The sequence below is a fragment of the Schistocerca americana genome, chromosome 2 (genome assembly GCF_021461395.2).
Source record: "Schistocerca americana isolate TAMUIC-IGC-003095 chromosome 2, iqSchAmer2.1, whole genome shotgun sequence".
Classification (NCBI taxonomy): Eukaryota; Metazoa; Arthropoda; class Insecta; order Orthoptera; family Acrididae; genus Schistocerca; species Schistocerca americana.
This window is the reverse complement of record NC_060120.1, coordinates 825,503,494-825,529,711: the sequence shown is the minus strand read 5'-3', so window position 1 is coordinate 825,529,711 and position 26,218 is coordinate 825,503,494. Positions and strand designations below refer to the sequence as shown.

The window sequence follows — 26,218 nt, the reverse complement described above, 5'->3', positions numbered from 1 at the left end:
AACATCGAAAACAGTGGACCTAGGGATGTTTAGGAGTGTGGAAATCTTGCATACAGACATATTACAAAAGTGAAACCCAATCACCTGACCATGTTCGAAGTCCGTGAGTTCCACGGAGCACCCCATTCTGCTCTCTCACGATGTCTAATGACTACTGACGTCGCTGATATGGAGTGCCTGGATTTAGGTAGTAGCACAATGCACCTAATACGAAAAATGTATGTTTTTGGGGGTGTCCGGATACTTTTGATCACATAGTGTATGAGGGCACACTATGTTGTTGATATATTGCCAAGAAGACGTAAGATAAGGCAGCATGCTTGCGAAGTCTTCATGAAACCTTACAACAAGCCTCTGACTTATCTACCTCCAGCTATCTGCCAATATAATAGTGGTTTTAGTATACAATATTCCTTTCCCTTAAATTAACCTTCATTTAAATTGCTTTTGAAGACACTCAAACTTCTTATAAACAATGTAAAGAGTAAAAGTACCAACTCACAGTATAACTTAAGCACCCAACAGTCTACATACACATAAATAGGATTGTAAACAAGATTGTTCTCTTTCTTGGCAAGTTGAACTAAAATAAAATTCTCACGTTTCTGCCTGATGAGTTCCTTGAAATGGTGTGATGTTTCAGTGAGTGTCACTCTCATAATCTGATCAAGAAAGACAAATGTAGTTAAATTTTGTTCACTGAATACATTTTCATGACGATGCAGACCAAGAGAGGATGGGAAATGTAGCCATGTATCTATGTGTGTGTGTATTAAAACCTTATCTATATGGTGAGTGGTTACCCCTACTTCTTTCATTATACGCATTCCATACATGACTTTCCAGGACTGAACTTGCTAAATATTTTTTTATATTTGTTCTATGAATGAGTTTTCATGTGAACTACATCAAAGAAGAAAAAAGACACGTTAACTTAAAACATTTTTTATACCATGAAGTACAAACTCACATTGTCTGTTCTGGCTTCTCGAACATCAACACTGGGGCTGGCTTGGACATCTTTTACTGTGGTTGACTGTGAGAAAACTTTAGAGTAAAGTGTATCAAGGCAGTTAGTGCTATCAGTACGGTCAAAATTGTGCCTGTCAAGAGCATCAAGTGCAGCTAGGACTCTTGCTGTTGTAACGCCAGCAGATGACTGCTGCCACTTGTCACATGACCACCGGCCCTCTGCTGCTCGACTTCGTTGCCGCACATGCTCTTCGGCAGCCATCAGCTGACGTCTGCCAGTAGAAATACAAGAGACAATCCCATTAGGCAATATCAGTGTTATTTACATTTAATAGATAAGTGTTTGGAGCATCAATTATTGTACAGTAACAATATTACCTTTAGCAAAATACAAAAACTAAACAATAGAAAAATTATGAAGAGTTCTTGGATTTTAAGCTCTTTACAAGACGTACAGCAAGAGTTTGAATTTAGAACAGGGCAACTGTTGTTAAAGCAAAATACTGGGTACAAGTACAAACACAAAGTTTTCAGAACACACTAGTTCCGGCATGGCTCATGCTTTCTGTATTGGGGAAGGCAGCGGCATTTATCAATCGGAACTAACCTATACCTAAGGCTATGCTACAGATCAATCTGTCACACCACAACCAAATTTTAGAGGGGGGGGGCGGGGGGGGGGGGGGGCAAATGCAATCTCACACTCTAACCAAATGTTTACATACCGTATCTTCTCCCCATTTCACAATCAGCTACTAAATAAAATCAAATGCTAACTCCAAGACAAAATCTACAGTTAGCTTATTTATCCTCCAACATCACATTTTCTGACAATTTACCACAACAAATCAAACTAAAAGATATGTTTTGGAGAGAGCTTTAAGGATACAGTGTACTTTTCTGGCTCAATATTATGTAAAAATCAACATCTATTTATTTCAGGCACTGTTTATAATGTATATGTTTTGCAGATTTTTGTTGATATCAGGTAATGCAGCAAACTTTCTAATCAAATTAGCAGTATTTTGAATATTTTTGAACCTTCTTAGGGTTAATAAAAAAAATTACAAAGGAATTGATGCATTTTTTTTCCAAAATGCTTCCTCAAATTGAGGTACCATTTAACCCAACGTTATACATTTGAAGGAGACTAAATTTTTACCAGATGTACATGACATGATGGCTGAGGTATTAGACCTATTTAATTCCACCTATTATGTATATTACAAGGATAAAAAATATCACATCTTACATTTTAATTTTTATAATTTGTTTCCTAATAAAAAAGTTATTTTTTCTATAATTTAGTTGATTGTGCAATAAAGCTTAGGTCTACTACATAAGTATGGAATATTGCAAGTTACAGAAAAAAATTAGACCAGTGCTTTATAAACTTAAGGAAATATTTGTATCTGAATTCTGAAAAAATGCAACATGCGGGAAACTGCAAATGAAGATATGAGTCCAATAAAACTGCGCCTCAGAGCATTCCTGAAGCATAGTCTTCATCCTGCAGCATTTCTTCATCTTCAAGCTTTCTCTGGGCATTCCTTTTAGCACTTCTAACTTCTTTGGTAACCTGAAGAGCAAATCTTTCAGCTTCATGCACCCGTTGTCTGTCACACGTAAGCAACTGATATTCCACATTAGAACCACATTTTACGCCTAAATTTCTCAGGACTTCCAACCTTTTATCACTGTATCTAGTACACCAAGTTTTAATGTATTTAGTCCTACAAAAACATTCTTGCGTAATCTTTCCCATCTGCAATGGTTGAAACTTTCATTTGTATTCTGAGTACCCCCATGAAGACATTTACTAAGCAAAACAGGGTCACTCAGGTCTCTAAAAATTGGTTTTATTCATTCATAACAGCCTCAGGAATAGAACATTTATGGTGGAATATCTGACCACTTTCTTTTGCTTTTTGGTAACCACATCAAGAATCTGCCCCTTTAGGGCAAAGTCCGTGAACAGGGTGGTCATCTGTGGACAACTTATGAAAGTATGTGGCCCATACAGCATTGCTGTAACATCATTCAGAGGTGCAGTTCATCTAATGGCCAGTCCATAATAACACTGAAGACGGCCTATTTCAGTTTCTGTCAATCTGTCTCGGCTTAACAGAGATTTTACATCAGATAGCAACTTTCTACATCTACATCTACATGGTCACCCTGCAATTCACACCCAAGTGCCTGGTGGAGTGTTTATGGAACAATTTCATACTACTACTCTACCATCCCACTCTCGAATGGTGCTCGCAAAAAAGGAACACCTAAATCTTTCCGTTCGAGCTCAGTTTTCTCTTATTTTATTATGATGATCATTTCTCCCTGAGTAGGTGGGTGTCCTTTCATTTCTCTTTGTAGGTTCCTCAATCTAGCACCCATCCTCTTTTGCACATGTCCACAACACTCTAGTTTTGTTACTAAGGTATCACCATCTAATGTTATAAACAGGCACTGACCTCTGAAATATTTGTAGAGCTCCATCACACTCCATACCTCCACTGTAACCATCATAATTCTTAGAACACTGATGTTCAATATGTCTGTTAGTGTTACCATGGCAGGTGTGGCAGTACTTAGATAAGCACTCAACATCAACAACTTTTCCATTCTCCAGAGACGTATCACTTACAACACCATTCAAGGAACAATGTCCTCAATGTTGCCATGTCCCATCAAGTGCAACAGCAATGCCCCTGGTTCCACTAATATTTACAGTTTCTTCTACTGCACATTTCATAGATCCTTTAGACACAACCATCAAAGCACCTAAAAGTATTTTTATGTACTTGCTGAACCTACTGGGAGGAGGAGGAAGGTCCATCAAACCACAAAACGTTTGAGCAGCCTTTTTTCCTTTTTCTATTGCTTGCTCTGCATACACTAACATAAAATTCACATCATATCAATTATGCACAATGTTCGAAGTCATTTTTGAGGTAGATTTATTGCAGGATCTAAACAGAACAACTAATTTTGATGCTAAACGCTTCCTGCTATTTTGTTGGTCAGTTATTTCCAGATAGCCTACACCATCACATTGTTTACATTCCACTTTCTTTATCAAAGAAGGTAATATGACCACATCAACAACAACAACAAATCCGTTACAAACAGCATCATTGTTAACACAAAAATTTGAATCACCAGGAGGCGTGCATTGTGGGAGTTTCTTCCCTGAAGAACTGATACAGAGGTTACTTTCACCAGTGTGGCTTGCTTTGTCTGTGAATTCGTTACCACGGAATTTCCTTTTATTGAATTTCTTGATGCGTGGCATAGTTAATATTTATTGCACACTAAAGGGTATACTTCCACAAATATATGTAGCATTTGGGCAACAAACATTCAATAATACGGGAACAAACTACTTCAGAGAAACGAAAGTAAATACTAGCAAAGATAAATCATTTACGGACACGAAACCTGCACTTTTACCAACATATACAATGTATCATACGTATAATCGCTGGAAATAGAAAGTTCACAGTTCTTTTCGAAATAATTCTGGTTTCTGTAACAGAAATAAAGGGGGTGTGGTGGCATACACGACAATAACTTCAAAATTTGGTGTATATATAGGTCATTTTTCATTTGAAACCTTATAATGCATATATCAATGTAATCAGGAAAGACTATAGAACTCAATAAACTCATAAAAAATTCGGTTTTTCCACCATTTATAAGTACCCTGTACCCTTTATGTGGTGTACATCAGCTTCATTGCATGATTACAATTTTTTGTTTGTTCATTTCTGAACTTCAGAAGTTTAATGCTTTGTGCACTCAAACTGTGGTGCTCATGAGTTCACATGATGATACAGCGATGTTTTGACAATGTCACAGATCTTGTGCTGTGACTGGCTGACGTGAGCAACTGCCATGGAAATGTACAGACTGTATTTGTCATATTTACACTTGTGTATTACAAAACTATGCATTTTAAGTGATATAGTGCACACAACCACTCAGCTGCATTGTGCACTTCTCTGTTAAAAGAGTGTGTATACTCTTGCCTGGATTTACACTGTCTTAGTTCTTGATTCATATTTACATCGAGTCTCGTTGAACGAAGTTTCTTCAATGTCGTCCTAATTGTATGTTCCAAAATTTTACCTGACAAAATTGGACAGTGAATTCATACTGTGCTGTGTTTGAACTCATGCATAATACACTCACAAAATGACACTTGCTGATAACGCACATTAGCCATAGTCAGCAAGCAAGGAAACTAAGTAACGGGACATATTTTGCACAAGAGGTATATTTTGTGCGCTCCTTCTCTAGTCAGTTGTGAAATTCTCGTTAGGTGATGACATTTATGTAAACATACTCTTGGTGAGACATTTCCAAACTTATTCCAGCAGTAGATAGAATAGCCAGTGGTAGAAACAAAAAACCTGTCCAAAACACTGTCAAAAAAATAATACTAAACGTCAATTAAAGGTTCATCAAAGCATAATAGCAAATATACAGGGATAGGGATTCGATAACAAAGTTTCACCAACTCTATTCATTCCCTTTTGACATAAGCAGCGGAACATGAAAATTGTGTGCAGATTGGTAGGACACCCTTAGGCTGAAAAACCAGAGCCTTTGGGACACCCATCAGACCTGTTCTCAAAGGAAACATACCCCAAAGCTCTGCTACATAGAGCTAAGTGGGATTTCAAGGCGTAGCCTTAAAACTAGCTACTACCTGTCTGAAAAACAGAGTGTGTAATCAGATATCCACAGTTCTAAAAACGAAGGCCAGCATTATTTAAATCTGTGTGGGAAATATGCGAAAGGCATTCTGATAATTTGAATTTTGTGTAACATAACTGAGAAATTTATTTTAATATATATTTTGGGGCAGCTCTGCCTCAGAGCCTTTAAATATCAGTTGCACCTGCTCTCACTGAATGTACACTGTTCTGAAACCCTGCACTAGATATTAACTTGGAACCTTGCATCTTATCAGCAATGCTCTTACCAGTCAATCTGTCCAGATAAGACTCACAACCCATGTGCATAGCATAAGTCTGCTACTTTATTTCTCCTAGCTTCCAAGCTTTACAGAAGCTCTAGTGCATGTATTTCTGAACTAGCATTCCTGGAAGAAAGGATGTAATACATGAAAGGTTGTTTCCTGAATAAAATTTCTATGTGGTTGGCAGTTTGTAGCTGCCATGATGCCTTTGATTACCATCACTGGTCCCACGGAAGCCAAGCTCAATGTTCTTGTAGCATAATAATGGTCCCACTGGTCTGTATCCATGGTGTGGTGCATTTCTGAGCAACCATTCATCTAGATGACAGTGTATCCAGACACTACCCTGAACTTGATGTAACAAGTAATATGATTCATCGCCTACTTGTGGTTTCACAGTCCTTCAACCACTTTACATAGATGCTCACAACAGCAGCATGCAAACAAATAACCAACTTGCCGTTTATGAGATGCTTGTTCCCGGAAGACTAGCTGTACAATCAGCCTTCTGTCAAAATCACTTATGTCAGTAAATTTTCCAATTTTCTCCCCATACCATTACCAGAATTATTTCCCATTCACCTCTGCTCTGCTTCTACATTTTTCTATTGCATGTTTGCAAATCAGCTGGTACACGACAAGTGTTATTTCACAGGTGGTTCTCCATTTGTTAGTATATGTTTTGCCAGTTACTGGGTTGGTATAGGAGGTCGTAATATCCATATCAGACCCTATGCTCCTTCTGCACCCATTTCCCTACCCTTTGGCTCCCAGGCTCTACAACAGGCCTGTTCACCAGTTTGTTTGTGTGAGCTGGCTCATGCTAAAACCTCAGCAGTGAGCAACTGGCCACTCACGGTGAGTAACGGAAGGGGAAGAGGAGAAGAAGAGTAACAGCAACAAGGCACCTCAGCATAAGAAACTGTTTTCAACAAGTATATTCTATGACTGCTAACATTAATTCTACAGAGATGTATCATTTCACTGTGGCTAATTAAAGCATTTTGTGGCAAATTTATTTTCTAAAACTGTTGCATTGATGAGAAATGATAATGGAATGAAACTTACATTTCTTTTAATTGATGAGGCAAAGACCATGGAACAGTTAAATACAAAACATGATATTTCTTATGACTGATGAATGCAATTTTTGGACGATGTTTAAACTGACATCAACTTGTATTTTTTGATTAGTTTATTCTCACATTAAACAGAAAAACATTTGGTGTCATCAAATTGTGCTTATTTTGCTTTGCACTAAGATATCGTTGTCTGGTATCACTTTCCAAGCATTGCTAATTCGAAGATTAGCTTTTTAGTTCTGCTGTGATTGAGCTTTTACGTGTAGACGTCATTCTCTTCACTGTAGAAAAAAGTTGCTTGCACAAATATGTAGTTACAAATATCAACATAATCACAGCTGCAAAATTGTGAAGTTACGGAAATTTATAAGGACGAAAATTATTAAAGGATTCTGCGAGGGTTGTTTTATCACGAAATTTATCATGCAACTGCCTGTCACACTGAATATCTATAACTGTAGCTAGCCAACTACACTGATGACTTGTAAATGATGATGATGATGATGATATGCCTGACCTTCGCTTTGAAGTTCCTACACCCAGCCACAATGCTGCTTTTCTCTGATTTACAAAGAGCTGTTCTCCACTTTAATTACTGCGCCATTACATATGAGTATATTTGCTTGCACCTAAGGCTATGGCAAATGTAACACTTGATAAGTCCTCTGAAGACAGCACCCAGTTTGCACTTCCCCCTGCACTACATAATGACGTCTGACCAGCGCATTTTCCGTGAGAGCTCACAACCCAGGCGGTGACAGAGTGCAAGGACTCTTGCTCACCTAGCCACTTCCTGAACAGGCCTGCTCTACAACATAGCAGTCGTGACATTGGCGTCCATTTCACCACATGTGCCATCTGAATTCTTGCCCCAGACACCAGATTCTCAGAACTCTGCAGTTGGGAACTGGCATTACAACATGTCCTTGTTTCTTCCCAGCCCCGTGGCCTTAATTTACATTAATTTCCTCAGTCTCAGCAATTCTTCTCAGTAACTATTCCTTTCTTTGTTCCCTTTTAGTTTTCTATATTTTTTTATTTCCTGATATCCCTATCCCCCACCTCTACCATATATAATGCACTTAACTTTCCTCATTAATTCTTCCATAATGTTTTGTAAAGTAATCTTTGTGCTGCTTATTACCCAATCTTCCCCCCTCAAGCTCTCAGGTTTTCAAATCTCTTCCAGTGCTGTCCCCAACAATTAGTCTTTCCTTCTCCATCCGGTAAGTCTCCCCTGTGGGTAACTTTTCTGAACCCTCCCATTTACTATATCTTGCCAGTCATTTACCTTCATCCCTCTTCCTTCCCCTTCAACCAACTGGCTCCAAAAGCTTGCATATTTCTTTACTCTTTGTATATTTTGTCTTCTGAGCAGATTTTTTATCTCTCCAGTTAAAGAAAATCATGGTGTGATTAAAAAGAGAGAGCATTATGCTTGTCCAGAAATCTGTAATTTTCATTGCTCATCAGATTTTCTGTTACCTCTTGCAATGAAGTACAGCAGATTTCTCTATTGTGTCTACTGGGCAATGGACTTGTACATAAGGAGAGTGTAGTTTAACTCCACCTCCCCCTTTTTGTGTGTGCCATCTAAGTAATGGATATTACATTATCAAATGCCTCTTCTACTAAATGTATTACGATGCAACTAAAAGGAAGCATGAGTGTAATACAGAATATGGCACAAAGACCTTCTGTTTTTCAAAAGGTAGTTACAAACAAACAAAGGTATTGAGAAAATATTTTTATTTGTGAACAACAAAAACTATGCCATTTTACATTCACTGGTTATAAAAATTATTTCCAGTAAATGACATCCTCCAATCTTGACACATTGAAAAAGCCTTTTCTGGAAGTTGTCCATGTTCTTTGTCTCATTTCCAGTGGAAAGGCAGCCACTTCCTGGCTGATTGCTTACTTAAGTGTTTGCAAAGTTGTGGGGCAATGTTTGTTCACTTGAGCCTTTAGGTGTCCCCACAAGACGGACACACACACACACACACACACACACACACACACACACACACAGGGTGACCTTAGGGACCAGACAATTTCTCCACTAGAGAGAAGACATTCAGGAAACAACTCTCTCAAAATTTCTAGACAATGCAAAGTAGTGTGAGCTGAATCTCTGTCGTATTGGAGCCAGATTTCTCCTTCTTCATGTTCACCAACACAGAGCTCCAGGGGGAATGTTCGGAAGTATTTCCTCATGTACAGCTCTGCAAGTTTCAAAATGTCTCTCTCTTAATTCTTGGATAACCATCATAATGCATGGGTGCATGTGAAGATCTCTGTGCAAGATTCTTCTTACACCCTTACCAGATAATTCCCAGACAGCCACATGTTTTAAGTGCTGAGCGCTTTGGAGATTGCTGGATGGATGAGTGAACATTTTTTCTATCAGGAAAAGAATCATGTTGATCAAGTTCAAAGTGAGAGTGAAATGCTCTCTGAGTGGGACTCACAGAAGCATCGTTATGAATATACTGCTCCATAACAAATGCATGATGCTCAGCTAGCCAATATATTGTGCCTAGCTCAGCTAGCCAATATATTGTGCCTACTGAAAATAGCATGTACTCTGTTATCAACTGAAACCCCCTCCACATCAGTATCTCCACCACAGCAGCCCCTCTGTTTACAGGATCCCATACATCGTAAATAGGGCTAGACCCCTGCATAGTTGGCCAATACTGTTTCCAGCATGATGTTTACATTGTACGAGTTGCTGGACCTTGGCCCAGACAAGCTCCCCCTGCTTATGCGTCTCACCTGTGTATCACTTGTTTTACTTTGGTGCTGATCACAAATATTATGTTTACAGGTCTAATGCTAACAGGTGCCACTAGGACAAACCATCATCATTCATGGACAGCACATGTAGCACCTACAGTGGAACTTCAATATGAGACAAGTTGTGTCCATGGGTCATATGGTCATCAAGAGCCCATGGAGATTCCTCTACCACAGTGTACTTAATCAATGGTGCAACCTCCAGCAGAGAGCTGCAGGTGCAGCTCCTCTCCATGCTGCTCACACCAGTAGCCTATGACATCCCATCTTTTGGAGCTCCTGCTGAGTCCACACCATACCACATTGCTCTGCTACGTCATTTAGTAGCTGCTATACATCTTCTGTAGGACTCAGTGCTACAGCGAACTTTCTGCTGTATCTACCTCTGATAAAAGATGATCATTACTTTTATTACTATCTTATGGAAGATTTTACTTTCTGTGGTCATACTACAATAAATGCACATTATAAGACTATCTATGGAATCATCATTCTTTGTTTTACTATTCACTGTCATCTTACAGGGTCACAACCGAGTCTTGGATATGCTATGCTGTTTGGACTTTGGTCTTGATTACACTAGGGCTAGAACACTGCTACTGACTTAGGAAGCCTCTGGATGTCACTTCCTTATTATTGTATTCTCCGCAGCCTCATGTTTGACTGTATAAACAATTAATTGGTCAGCTCTCTTTTGTACTGAGTGCTACAATAATGAGAATACCCTATTTTACAAAACTGACGAACTGAAAACTCAAAGCAATCAGATATGAAGTTTAATGTCTGTTACCCAAATGTTTTCATTTTTGAAATAAGAAAACCCCTGCACAATTAAACGTAAATAAATGTGGGAAAATCAAATTTGTCTTCATAAATGACAATAATGAACAAAGTAAAAGCTTTTCAATTCTGTTTACCTTACTTCTGGATTGTTTGCTCTCTGTGGCATTGGAAGCATAGATGGAGTGCACAATAAATGGTCAAGAGGTGATCCGTTGAGCATAGAATTTGACTTCCCCTCACCCACACAGTTCCATACTAATGCTGTGGGGCATTCAAGTGTGATGACCTATATAACATGAAGAAACTTCTGGATAAAATAGGTTTCTTCAGATCAATAGAACTGTATGTAACAATATAAGATTATTATAATACATAAAAATACACACACTACGAGTAAAATATAAATTACATAGCATTAGAACACAAACAATTATGAAAATGGATGCACACTGCGGGTCTACAATGTGCTGAATGGACACACAATGCTGAGATTGAAGTTTGGCAGGTGGACTAGGGTGGAGAGGTTGCATTGGGTAGAGTGGGTAGAGAGAGTAAAAGGTGAGAAGATGAAGGAGGTTTTGGGAGTGAATAGCTAGTGGGCCGGAGGGAGGCAGCATTCATGCTGGACAGGAATGCAGGATGGAGGGGTGACAGGCACACAGGCTAGACATTTGACATAAGAGCACCAGAGTCAATGAGTTGTGGCGCACGAAGTAGATGACATGGAGGCATCAGTTGGGAGGGTGACATGACAGAGAATGGGCAAACTGTTGATCTGAGGGTGTGGGGGCAATGAGTTAGTGGACGCTGGAGCTGGGAGTATTGTGGCAGTGAAGGATGTATTGCAATGATATCTCCCATCTAAGTAGGCCAGAAAAGTTGGTGTAGGAGGGAAAGATCTAGATAACAAGTGTTGTGAAGCAGCCACTGAACTTAAGCATGTTGTGCTCAGCAGCATGTTCTGCCATTGGGTAATCAACTCTGTTCTGTGCTAGAGTTGGCATTGCCCAGTCATTCTGGTGGACAGTTGAGTATCAGTCATGCCCATATAAAACTGAGTAAAAATTGCAGCAAAGCTGGTTTATGACATGGCTCCTTCCACAAGTGACCCTGTCTCTGGTGGGATAGGATAGGCCTGTGACAGGACTGGAGAGTAGGAAGAGCTGGTGTGTGAATTGGGCAGGCCTTGCAACTGGGCCTTCACAGGGATATGCACCCAATGGCTAGGGTTTGGGAGTGGGAATGGCAGAGGGATGGAGTAGGATATTGTGTTGGTTGGGTGGGTGATGGAATACCATTTTACGGCAGACGGAAGGGTTGTGGATAGGATGTTCCTCATTTTTGGGCATGAAGATAGATAATAAAGCTCGGTGAAGGATATCGTTCAGTTGCTCCAGTGTGGGGCCTCAATTTCTGTTACCCCACTGTCACCACACCCTTTACCCAACAGTTTTTTCCTTCCTCTGTCCAACCACCCTTTCCTAACCAATGCTTCCACATCATCTGTATCATGTGGTACACCTCACTGGCTCTAGTGGCTGTCTGTAACTTGCCTAGTTCATGTACCTGCCACCCATCTCTCCTGCATCCCTATACTGTATGCCTACTGCCTCCCTCTGAGCCACCAGACACTCATTCCCAATCTCTCCTTCTGCTTCCTGTCTCTTTCTTCCTCTGTCCACCCCATCCAACACAGTCCCCACTCAAGTCCACCTGACGAATCATACCTAAAATGTAGGATTCAGAATGTTTCAAATCTTCCATGGCTTGGAGAAGGAGAAAGAGATATGCTACAGGAGGTAAAAGCATGTCTGAATGAGCCATGGTTCAAGAAAGATACAAGGTACATAAAAATTTACCAGAAGTAACACACACAGACCAGCCATACTGTCCCTGTGACCATGTCAGTTGAAAGAGTCACTCAGTAACATATTCAAATAACCTGATAATGACTTGGCAAGAAGCCAAAACTGTCAATGATACCACTTGTGTGGGTTTAGTCTGAAATACTTAATAACAATTTTAAAAAAGTAACAGCTGACTCAATAGGCAAGATTAAAATTGCAAAAAACTGACAATGATTGGAAGCAATTGATAAGTCAAACATGGGAGCAAAACTTGAAAGGAATGATAAAGTGTAAATGAAAGTAAAATATAAAAAGAAGTGAACTCTGAAAGAGGAGAGCAAGTTATGGTTAGAACATAGAGATGTGAAGGTACATTTGAAAGAGGAGGACTGGTACGGAGGGAGGAAGCAGAACAGTATTGGAAAGGAAACAGAAACTGATTGAAATACAACACAGAGAATGTAAATAGACACAAGGAATAACATAGAAGACAAGTGGAAGAAAAAACATATTTAACATAAGACCAGGTGGATGATGAAAGCCAGAATGATATACAGACAGTTACCATAGGGGATTTTTGAAGCAGTATTTTAGGAGTTCTATGCATGTAAAACACTAACCACCAAACATAAGAGTACAAAGAGGCAACAGTGGAACAGGAATGTTAGAGAAAGTGGACAACCCAATAATATGCAAATAAAACAGAGAAAACTTATTAGAGCAGAAGGTGCCTTCAGATAATATTCTCCTAGAAGTATTGAGAGGAGCAATGGATAGCAACAGAATGCAAGGCCTCAAAAAAGATCTAGAGGCAACACTAACAAAGACATAAAACAAACAGCATAGAAGAAAAAGGAATGTAAAATGATCATAATGAAATTACAGAGCAATCTTATGGTCAAATAAGCAATGTAGAAAATTGATGTTGGGAGTTGGTATTCAAGTGAAATTAATAGACAAGTCCTACACACTGTGTTTCATATTCAGCAGTACGATATAGAGTGTTTCAAGATAGAGGATTCACTGTAGCTGAAAGATTAAATAGTGGCCATGCCAATATAATTTGCTGTCCCAACCTTGCAAATCAAGTAACAGACATTTTAATGTGTACTTTGCAAGTGGATAAGATGGTGTACATTGTTACGGAGAGATGAGAATCCTAGAAAATGTCTCCCTATGGGGAAACTCACTTGAGCAAGGATTGTGGGCAGAGATATGCTTCCAGAGAATGGTACCAATCCTTAAAAGTATGTTATAGTGGTTAAGAGGATGACACCCCAACGTTACTTTGAAATATGTGCAGTAGATTTTGAGTATTATCAAGTGTTCCATACAGTGTTAAACTTTTAAATCAGTAATGGATCAGTACCAGAGGGTGTTTCATTATTATATACTAATCCACTGCGAGCAGATTTGCTGGGACAAGTAAATAGTAAAACATATGTAGGGACTAAAAAGGTTTTTGAGGGTGTTTGACATCATTAAGGGTGATGACTTCAAATTGGTCATCCAATGTTAAAGCTAGAAACCTCCTGAGACATAGCATTGAAAACTGGAATACAGGCAACAAGAAACAATCACACAACACAACATCACAGGTAGTACATCTCTCCTTCATGTATTAAACAGTGATTCACATGCTTGACTTCCTTAAACTCTGTAACCCTGTACTTGAAACAAGATTACATGATTGTTAGAAAACAGCAGGTAAAAAGGAATAGAAAGGGCCATCTTCATAGGAAGCATTACTCTTTATTGTTATCTCATAAATCACACCTATAGTGCTGTTGCATATGTCATGTGAAATGAAATCCTGACCAATGTCCATATTCTACAGCAATGGGCTTAGAAAACTATGAAATTACTAGGCCCTCCTATATCTCACAGTGTTGGGGTTGCCTACCTGTTTACACTGTGATGACAGTTTACAGAGCAGACTTTTATTCGCTATGTGAACGTGGTGTGCAGCTGTGAGGGACTGACAAACATCTTATGCATGGTGAAGAATGTGTATTGTACCAGCTACATATCACTGAGGGGTAGCTACCACTCTGGGATCATACTGTAACAAGATAAATCTGTATTTCAAATACTGAATACTGGAAACCTCATTTAGTTTTTTCATTCATCCCACACTATCACTATTTAATAAGAGATTAACTTCCAGTGCATGGCTCAAAGTACGAACTAGGCTGTCAGTTGGTTACACCCCCAGCCTATGAATAACACTGAAATGACATCAGACCACACAGTACACACAACAGTAGAGAGGGCTGCATAACTACTTCTTTTTCACCAACAAAGTGTTAGTCCTGTCTTAACAGTGAGGATTAATGCTTGCTTTGAAGTTCATCTTTGTTAAAGCGTTCTACATGCTGCTTCCTAACATATTGAGCAAACTTCCTTCAAGTCCCGGCTTGAAAAGTTCTAAGCAATTTCAGGGTGCTATTCCCATTTAATACATGAAAGGATGTAGTCTCCATGATTCTGTCTCTGTAGTAATATGGTTTATTGCAATTGGTTTCCGATTTACTGTTGAGCAACACATTTCAAGTCAGCACCTTTTGAGATGACAAAGTCTCTCAAAAATCACTTTAGATTTATGTTTCCATATTTATTTGTTGCATGGAATCTGCTCATGGCATCTTTGCATATAATGAAATACTCTATGTATTAAAATTGCTCATTCTAGTATATACCATATTATATAATGACTGTAAATTATGAACATGTTTGCTCAAAAGGTCTAGTGTTGAGAATGAGCACATTCAGCATGACATAGTAAACATAGTAAAGAAAAGAGCAAAATGATATTGCTGGCATTTCTGGAAAGCTGAGCTAATTAAAGTTCTCAGATTTCCAGGATTGTGAGTTCATCAAATGGTGCAACATTTTGCTGAGTATTGCCTGCATCATCTTCTGGCGAAGCTGATAAGAGAAACACTTACTAAAATATCACCCTTTTAGTGTGTATGTTGGCTTCCATTTTGAACATGTTGTAATGTTCATTTTATCTGGTGAAAACATCATCTTTAGTATCTGCTGTTCCTTGTATTTTCAGGTTTGATTTTAATGTTTTGTGCCACAGCATAATATACAAACCAACAAACAACATGGCAGAGGTAAAGGAATACCTAAACGTGACAATAAACGATGGTAAATCAACAAGTTACCAAACTGGAGTTATATTTTTTCAGGACAATGCTATTCTTTCTAGGTAGATTATTGGGCATTTGTTACGTAGTAGACTTCGTTGAGATGAAACAGTAGTTTCAAAATTGAGGAAGCTCATTAATGGCTAGTGATATTATGAGCTGATTGTTTGTGTATGAGGAGAGCACACAACAATAATGCAGAATCAATAATAAAAAGAATATCCCATAAACATTCTCAAAGTTTAAATAAAAATGAAAAGTGAGTCTTTCAAAAATATTCTTAATAATGATAATATTACAAAAAGAATAGGTTGCTACTCACTGTAAAGATGGAATGCTGAGTTGCCGACAGACACAATGAAGAGACTGTTACACAGTGAGTTTTCAGCCAAAGCGTTCTGCAGAAAGGAAAACACACTCGCATTCACACAAGCAAGCACAGCTCATGCACACATGACTGCTATCTCCAGCCATTCTGGTCAGAATGCATAATAATATAGCAGTTTTAGGGAGCAGCATAGTGGACGATCTTAATAATGATGAAGATAAAGGCAAACTAATGACCTAAATCAATGTATTTCTTGAGCAGGGCTGTCTCATTATCTCATGCTGATATTGGTTGAGGTGGTGTGATGTTAATGGCAGTAGTGGTAGCAGTGAGGAATGAGCAGAGGTTAAAAATTCACTACCACTCCACATATTTTCTTTCTTCCTCTTTTTCACTAACCTCTCAGGTGAGAATGGTTTGGAAATTTACCTCATACCATAGTCAAATTATTTTCTTTTATACAAGTACTTTTGGAGCTTTTATTTCTTATAAAACTGGAAATAAGTTTAATAATATTTGAGAAGAAAAGTTGCTACTCACCATATAGAGGAGATGCTGAGTCGCATCTCCACATCTCAGTATCTCCACTATATGGTGAGTAGCAACTTTCCTTCTCAAATATTGTTACATTCCATCCTGGATTTTCCATTGTTTGAAATAAATTTAATGTCATTCTTGAACAGAGTATGCAAACTTAAGGAAAATTACCTGTAGTATTGCACTAAGACTCATCACAATATCACGATGATGTGGGCAATTCATGTATTCATTAAAAGTAACAGTGAGAGGGTTGAGACCAGGTTGAATGGTACTGGGCACCAAAACATTACTGTAATAAAAAGAAACCATGAATTGTCAATTTTATATGGACTGCAATAAAATCATAGGCAAACAGAGAGAAATATTTGGAATTATAAAACAAAATACATTTATACAGGTGGTCACATAAAAAGACAAAGCTCACAATGAAAAGATTTGTACACATTTTCTGACAAACCTCTATCTCAGCTTAATGTCAAATGCAGTATTCTGCTTGACAGAAAATAAATCTCAATTCAAATTCCACCTCTGTCTTACTTGAGGACAAACAGCTTCAATGTACTTTAAATTCACATAAACCTTAAATCCTGTGATTTCACCATGATACACATGTACAAAGAAATATCTGCCGTAAACAATGATATGTGAATAAGTGGCTTTGGAGACCACTGTATTTCCAGTGCTTTAAGCTAGACATCTTTCAGTGAAACCATGTGACACTGCAGCTGACAGTATATGCACCATATTTACACTCTCACTGGCAGTTACATTACGTAAACATTCACAGAAGAGTGATAATTCACTTGCTGTTTTTGAATCTATTATGTATGTATAACAAACTGTATAAGTAATGAGTATATATTGCTGTAATTCTTACAGGTAAATTCATTTTCATATACTTAGCTGAAAAAGCCATTTTAGGAGTAATTGCGATACAAACACCACAAATATTGAACTTACACATAATAACTTACAATGTTTTTAAAGCTAAAGAGAAAATGCAAAGCATAAAGTGATAAGAATGACAACTGACTGATAAATTTGTAAACAAGAAAATATAGATTTAAAGTTCTTTTTGGCGTCTTGAAACTTAATATGAATTAACAATTTTATGCATAATCATTATTTCCTGGCACACAATTTTGTACTGTTTCTCACCCATCAGCAGCAGCTCTGCTATTTGTTGCTTGTGGTCATTTAAATTCCAATTTGTCTTTTCTGATTCAAACATTATTCTTATACCTGTGAATGAAATATCAAAAATTCTTTGTATTAACAATTTCTCTTCTTTTCATCCCAGTTTTGTATATTATGTGCTTTCTCATTGTTTTTTCCTCACAAAGTTTTAGAAAGTAATAAAAAGTCAAGCTTTCATTACATGTACCCTAAGCCCCTTTGTAACAATTATTATTATTGTATACAGTAACAATTCAGATTTTACTCTTATCATAAGTAAAGTCGATTTTATACTGTTTTCTTTAACTAAGGAACTATTTGTTATTTCACAATAGTGTGTGGCTGATTTTTGATACTGAATAGTGTCCTTATGATGAACAAGTGCCACCAAAATCAGTAAACCCTGTGGCAGTGAGTGAGGTGCTTAGAACAAATATATTGTTACACTCTGCTAGAAAATGTCTTGATGAGGCAGTGGTAGTTGGTGGGGAAAAGAAAGTTCACAAAGAAAACAATTAAAAAAAAGGAAAGAAAATCAGTGCACTGGTCATGTCTTTATAATCCATGATAGAAACACATTGACTGCTCTTGTCATTGCAGCATTTACTCATAATGACACAAAAATGTGTACAACAGATGAGATATTATTTTCAGAAATTAAGATGAATTGCAATTCCACATACGCAGACAGTAGTAGGCCTGCCGTATTAAACTTTCTCAGTAGGACTGATATGATGTTTGGTTTGCAGGGCGCTCAACTTCGCGGTTATCAACACCCATACAAATTCCCAACCTTTGCTCAGTCCAAACCTGCCACTTTCAGGAATGATGATGATGATGAAATGATGAGGACAACACAAACACCCAGTCATCTCGAGGCAGGTGAAAATCCCTGACCCCAGCGAGAATCGAACCTGGGGCCCCATGCTCGGGAAACGAGGGGGAGGGGGGGGGGGGGGGAATAGGACTGATGTTAATGAAATTTGATTGTATTTCTGTCATTTAACATTGTAGTGACCACCTGTAGAGGAATTTCGTTCTTCTTTCCTTCATATTTGCAAATTTTTCAATCACTAAAGATTGAAGTCAGTAACTGCTGAAATGAGGTCTCATTCAATACAGTACAGTGCGAGTGGTGTTGTCTTTTGTGGTTCACAGTGTTACAAAAAGGTTATGATGCATTTCAGTGATGATAAACAACATTCTGCTTCTGGCATGGTATTGTAACTGTAATTTTTATTTGGAAGAGTTTCACAATTTGCTCAATGTATCACAAAGATTATACCCTTTATGTAATAAAGTAAGTTCAAAGGATACTTTCCTACTACTCTCATCTATAAGTAATGGGGAGTTCCCCTCAAAGATTCTTTGTTTAGAAAAAAGAACAGCATTTAATAGCTGCTCTGAAAGAAGTTGCTGAAAAAGTGGAAGAGTAAATGGTAAATTTCTCTTCTAGAAAGAGAAAGGAACAACTAAGGGTCCAGTGAACCTGAATCTTTCTTTCACCTCATAACTTACGTCATCACATAATTCTCTTGCCTCCTGCATTAGATTACATGTCACTCCTCCATCTCAAATTCTCCCTCTTTTATGGCATGGGCCCTTGCATGCAAGTAATCGACGAAACAAAATTCTGAATTATTCATGATGCTGAATAGCATTAAAAAAGTTGTGTTACATACACTGTTTGTGTTGTGTAATAGATAAGGTAAAGGCTTCACATGCAGGAGGTTGTGGGTTCGAATCTAATCAGATGCCTTAAGTACTTTTATTTTTAAAATCTTTATCGAAATGACTGTGACCATTATTTTTATTCAATTAATTGGTTGAAATGTAGTTTTTTACTTGTATTCTTTTGTCACATCATTTTAATCACTCTTGTTCCACTTGGAATTATTGTGAATGTAAATTTAATTATATGTATCTATTATAATATTCAATTACTTGAAAATTCCAATCTATCGGTTAAAAAACAAAAGACGAAATCATATATTTATACTGACTGCGCAATGATGTGAAATACAGATTTTTCATTACAAGATATGCAATTTTTTTTGCATGGTAATCGTCATAGTAATGTTTAATACATAGCATAATTTCCTACAGCACTATGGACCAAATAATGCAGAGGAAGATTTAAAAAAAGAGGGGTTTATGAGTAAAATGAAACTCAAGCAAAATGAAAAAAAGATTTATGAATACAATAAAAAGAAATTATATCAACATTAACATATAATATTAATTAAAAACATATGAACAAAGATTTCAAGTGGAAAAAGAAAGATAGAAAGAAAAATGAGGGCAAATAAAGAAGTTGATGTTATGATTGAAATGGTGTGACAAAGGAAAGGAAATAAAAAATTCAGTTTAAATCAATTAACTGAATAAAACTGATGATCAAAGTCAGTTCTATAAAGATTTTAAAAAAATTACTGCACCTACCAAGATTTGAACCTATAACCTTCTGTGTGTGAAGCACTTACCCTATTGATTAGACCATGCAACCAATCTATGTAGCACACCTCTTTTGACACTACTGAGTGCCATGCAAAATTCTGAAATTTTTCTTTTTCATCAACATCTCACAAATGAGGGCCCACGAAGATGAATGGCTGCAGTATGTGATACCTGGTATTTCAATCTATGTAATGATATAGATGGTTTCAAAAAGTCAACCCCACTCCTGGGAACCTCTCCTTGCGATTCTAATTCTGCACTAAAATTCAGGCTATGTCAGGATTGGAAGATGATTCAGTCTCATCATGTCATCTGAGAGCAAGTTCCAAGGCACCACAGAAAAGAACACTGTTAATAATTAGATTTAGTATCTTCCTATAACTGGTAACTTTTTGGTTGCATAAGGGTTTCTTAATTTTGCCTTGGAAATGATGAATGTCATAGACTCTGTTTTTAGCCCATGAAAGCTCTCCTCCAAATTATAAACATGGAAAACAAAATAAAGCTCTTTCCAGACCACAAGCACATAGGTGTTCATACTTGTTCAACAATTTGGAGTTAAATTTACTACTGAACTGATGACATTTCATCTGTCTGCAAAACTGTTAAATTAGGAGTCAGCCTACCTAACCTCTTAGTTTCTAATTTTTCTTCACACCTGGGTAAATGGATGGGTTTTGGGTGTTTTGTTTTAGGACACAAGAGCAACTGAGGTCATATGCACCCATGTCATAACCTTAGCACACGAGTAAGTAGAAGTCAGAAGTGGCTACATGTTAAGCTGATGTGATGGAAGGAAAGAGCTAAAAACAAGGACTTTCCTTTGGAGAGAGGCCCACAAAATTTGCCATAGAGACAGCGGAAGTTCCCGACCGAAGATTAAATGTCCTTTGTCATATTGCTATGATGGATAAAAAGTAAAACATGGCCGACATCCTATGCGTCGTTTACTAGAACAGTCAATAACTCAGACAGCAACAGGCACTGGAACGTAAGTGGTAAGAAAAAGGACATTCGGTTAGCAAATGATGAACCGTCAAAAGTTGATGAGAATAAGCACAAAGTGATAGGGGATCACCACTTAACAAATGATGGTGGCTAAAAAAGACAGTGCCTAATACGCAAAATGACTTAACATGATCTCATTGGGACAAGAGGGCGAGAGGATGTTCGATAAGCCACTGTGAGAGGTTTAATTCCCAGGAGCTTGTTCCCGTGTAGGGAAGACCAGTTGTGATGCCAAAGTGACAACAACTGCTCACACATGGCATCATGGCAATCATCCGAAGCAATGAAAGAGCGAGCAGGCCAAGGTAGGAGGACTGCAGCCTTGGTAGCAGTATCAACAGCCTCATTTCTCTCTAGACCAACATGACCAGGAACCCACATGAACCTCACAGTGGCCCCCTAAACAGTGAGCAAGTGGAAGATTTCTTGGACCTGTTGTTGCGCTAAGGGATTGACTGTGTACAGCACACAGAGGCTCTGAAGGGCACAGAGAGAAGTCAATTGTATGACACAATTAAAAAGCTTGTGTCGCCAGATGTACTGGACAGCCTGATAGAAGGCGAAGAGCTCTGCTGTATAAGTGTTTAACGTCCCGTCGACAACGAGGTCATTAGAGACGGAGCGCAAGCTCGGGGTGAGGGAAGGATGGGGAAGGAAATCGGCCGTGCCCTTTCAAAGGAACCATCCCGGCATTTGCCTGAAGCGATTTAGGGAAATCACGGAAAACCTAAATCAGGATGGCTGGAGACGGGATTGAACCGTCGTCCTCCCGAATGCGAGTCCAGTGTGCTAACCACTGCGCCACCTCGCTCGGTAACTGGAAAATGGCCAGTGTCAATGACGACAGCACACCAAACACCAGGATCAGTCTTGGAGCCATCAGTGTTTACGAAGGTGCTGTTGCTAAGTTGTGTGCAAAGGTCAAGAAACTTACAGCGACACATCAACTCCAGAGCAGTGTCCTCAGAAAGTGAATGAATTCCAAGATGAACATGGGTCACTGTATGAAGCCAAGGCGGTGAAGGGTTAACACTTATCGGAAATGTGGCAGGTAGTGTGAAGTTAAGCTGCCAGAGCAGTAGTCGAAAGTGAACTCCAGTAGGTAACAGAGAAAAAGGGCATGCCCCATACTCACGGTCAAGGGAGTCATCGACAAAGAGGGCAAAATATGGGTGACCAGGCATTGCAGACAAATGGCATGCATATCCACTGTGGAGGACATCACATAGGTATGGGAGTGGTAGTCTGGCAACTTCTGTATAGAGAGTCTCAACCGGGCTAATGCAAAAGGTGTCAGTGGCCAGAGGTATTCCACAATGTGTGTTAAGATGGTATAAAATGGACGGACATACAGAGGAATAAACAAAACATCCGCAGCCTAGTACCGGACAGACTACGGATCGGTACAAATGGAGGAAGGTGGTCTGATCTCTCCCCAGAACGTACTGCTTGGGACACATAAGATATTAAGGAAATGGGTACAGCATGCGGACAGGTAAGACATGTGAGAGGACCAACAAAGTTTCCTATCAAGCATGAGCCCCAGAAATTTAGTAGTTTCAGCAAACAGAGGAGCAACAAACCCAAGATGTATAAATGGTGGAAGAATCCTATTGCATCACCAGAAATTTATCCAAGTGATTTTGTCAGAGGAAAAGTGAACAGCTGCAGGAGTAGAGACGATTGAGACAACACTGAAGACACCGCTTAAGGAGACAAGTCTGTGGGGAACTGCAATAGATCGCAAATTCATCAACAAAAAGAGAGCCAAAGATGCCTGGCAGGAGACAGTCCATGGTACAGTAAACAGCTATAGCAAAGAGCACGACGGTCAGGATAGAGCCTCAAGGCACCCCATTCTCCTAGGTAAAGGTGTCCAACAAGGCTGAGACCATATGTACCTTGAAAACTCAGTGCTTTAAAAATTCCCGAAGGAAATGGAGCAGGCATCTTCGGAAGCCGCACATATATAGAGTACGGAGGATACAGGTCCTCCAGCAGGTGTCGTAGGCTTTCTCCAAATCAAAAAACATGGCCATAGTCTGGTATACCCACAGAAAACTATTCATGGCATGGGTTGACAAAGTGACGAGATGGTCAACTGCAAAATGGCACACTCAAAATCCATATTGTGCAGTGGTTAGTAGAGTGTGAGACTCGAGCCACCATACCAGCTGGCTTGATTCATATATTCCACCACCTTGCAAACACAGGTGATGAGAGAAATGGGGTGGTAGCTAGAAGCAAGAAGTTTGTCCTTATTGGGCTTAAGGGCTTCAAGCAAGCATCTGGGAAACATGACTTCTACCCAAATACATTGTATGTATGAAGGAGAAACGGCTTGCCAACATGAGAAAGGTGCTGCAATATCTGAGTGTAAATACCATCTAGCCCCAGGACAGAAGATCGGGATGAAGTGAGAGCATGGTCTAACTCTCTAATAGTAAATGCGGCATTGTAGCATTATTCACAATTCTGAGAGGAGGAGGATATCACCCATACGTCCTTCACTCCTTTCCGAGGGAGAAAGGTGGGATGATAGTAAGTGGAGTAAGAAATATTGGCAAAATAGTGGCCCAAGGTGTTGGAGATAGCAATAGGGTTTACAATGACTTCATGTGCTACATTCAGGACGAAAATCAGAATATGGACCTCAGTCCCAGAGAGTCAAAGAAGGCTGACCCCACACAACGGAAGAAGGAATGAAACCGTTAAAAGAACCAGTAAAGGAAATCCAACTAAAGGAAATCCACTTAACTTTTTTGCTATCCCAAAGAATGCAACCACACTGCACATGCAACTGTTTATAATGAATACAATTTGTCTCATATGATAATGGTTAAAAATATGGAGAGCACGTCACCACATATGTATTGTGTCGCAGCACGCATCAGTCCACCAGGGGACCACAACACAGCATGGTGAAGATGAAGTATGAGGTGTGGAACATTCTGCAGGGATATGGATAACATTTGTAAGGTCATCACAACTGGGGAAATGTTGTTCGTCGAAGGTCACCATGGAGGAGTAAAGCCTCCACTTGGCCTTAAAAAGCTGCCAGTCGGATTTACACGCAGGTGGGTAGGAGTCAGCAAATGGACAGTGCATGGGGAATGGTCACTCGAGTATGTGTCAGACAGAACAGACCATTCAAGATGATGGTCAAGCAGGGCAATGCAGAACAAGAGATCCAAATGAGAATAGATGTGTGTGGAGTCTGAAAGGAATGTGGGTGCTCAGGTGTTAAGACAGATGAGGTTGAGTTGATGGAGGAGATCAGCCAAGAGAGATCCTCATGGACATTTTCTTCAAGAGCCCCAAAGCGGATGGTGGTTATTAAACATGTGTTGTTGTTGTGGTCTTCAGTCCTGAGACTGGTTTGATGCAGCTCTCCATGCTACTCTATCCTGTGCAAGCTTCTTCATCTCCCAGTACCTACTGCAACCTACATCCTTCTGAATCTGCTTAGTGTATTCATCTCTTGGTCTCCCTCTACGATTTTTACCCTCCATGCTGCCCTCCAATGCTAAATTTGTGATCCCTTGATGCCTCAAAACATGCCCTACCAACCGATCCCTTCTTCTAGTCAAGTTGTGCCACAAACTTCTCTTCTCCCCAATCCTATTCAATACCTCCTCATTAGTTACGTGATCTACCCACCTTATCTTCAGCATTCTTCTGTAGCACCACATTTCGAAAGCTTCTATTCTCTTCTTGTCCAAACTAGTTATCGTCCATGTTTCACTTCCATACATGGCTACACTCCATACAAATACTTTCAGAAATGACTTCCTGACACTTAAATCTATACTCGATGTTAACAAATTTCTCTTCTTCACAAACGCTTTCCTTGCCATTGCCAGTCTACATTTTATATCCTCTCTACTTCGACCATCATCAGTTATTTTACTCCCTAAATAGCAAAACTCCTTTACTACTTTAAGTGTCTCATTTCGTAATCTAATTCCCTCAGCATCACCCGATTTAATTTGACTACATTCCATTATCCTTGTTTTGCTTTTGTTGATATTCATCTTATATCCTCCTTTCAAGACACTGTCCATTCCGTTCAACTGCTCTTCCAAGTCCTTTGCTGTCTCTGACAGAATTACAATGTCATCGGCGAACCTCAAAGTTTTTACTTCTTCTCCATGAATTTTAATACCTACTCCGAATTTTTCTTTTGTTTCCTTTACTGCTTGCTCAATACACAGATTGAATAACATCGGGGATAGGCTACAACCCTGTCTCACTCCCTTCCCAACCACTGCTTCCCTTTCATACCCCTCGACTCTTATAACTGCCATCTGATTTCTGTACAAATTGTAAATAGCCTTTTGCTCCCTGTATTTTACCCCTGCCACCTTCAGAATTTGAAAGAGAGTATTCCAGTTAACATTGTCAAAAGCTTTCTCTAAGTCTACAAATGCTAGAAACGTAGGTTTGCCTTTTCTTAATCTTTCTTCTAAGATAAGTCGTAAGGTCAGTATTGCCTCACGTGTTCCAACATTTCTACGGAATCCAAACTGATCTTCCCCGAGGTCGGCTTCTACCAGTTTTTCCATTTGTCTGTAAAGAATTCGCATTAGTATTTTGCAGCTGTGACTTATTAAACTGATAGTTCGGTAATTTTCACATCTGTCAACACCTGCTTTCTTTGGGATTGGAATTATTATATTCTTCTTGAAGTCTGAGGGTATTTCGCCTGTCTCATACATCTTGCTCACCAGATGGTAGAGTTTTGTCATGACTGGCTCTCCCAAGGCCATCAGTAGTTCTAATGGAATGTTGTCTACTCCCGGAGCCTTGTTTCGACTCAGGTCTTTCAGTGCTCTGTCAAACTCTTCAGGCAGTATCTTATCTCCCATTTCGTCTTCATCTACATCCTTTTCCATTTCCATAATATTGTCCTCAAGTACATCGCCCTTGTATAAACCCTCTATATACTCCTTCCACCTTTCTGCCTTCCCTTCTTTGCTTAGAACTGGGTTGCCATCTGAGCTCTTGATATTCATACAAGTGGTTCTCTTCTCTCCAAAGGTCTCTTTAATTTTCCTGTAGGCAGTATCTATCTTACCCCTAGTGAG

General features: G+C 39.0%; 1 protein-coding gene across 1 annotated transcript in view; it reads right to left on the bottom strand.

Annotated features, from left to right (window-relative positions):
• The window catches only part of LOC124595444 (mediator of RNA polymerase II transcription subunit 12), a 371,808-nt gene that overhangs the window by 296,663 nt on the left and 48,927 nt on the right, over nt 1-26,218 (bottom strand). Inside the window, exons 9-11 of the mRNA XM_047134188.1 lie at nt 16,659-16,779; nt 10,755-10,906; nt 971-1,244 (exon numbers count right to left, since the gene is read on the bottom strand). Of these exons, the coding sequence (XP_046990144.1) occupies nt 971-1,244; nt 10,755-10,906; nt 16,659-16,779 (547 nt within the window). The remainder of the gene's footprint in view (nt 1-970; nt 1,245-10,754; nt 10,907-16,658; nt 16,780-26,218) is intronic.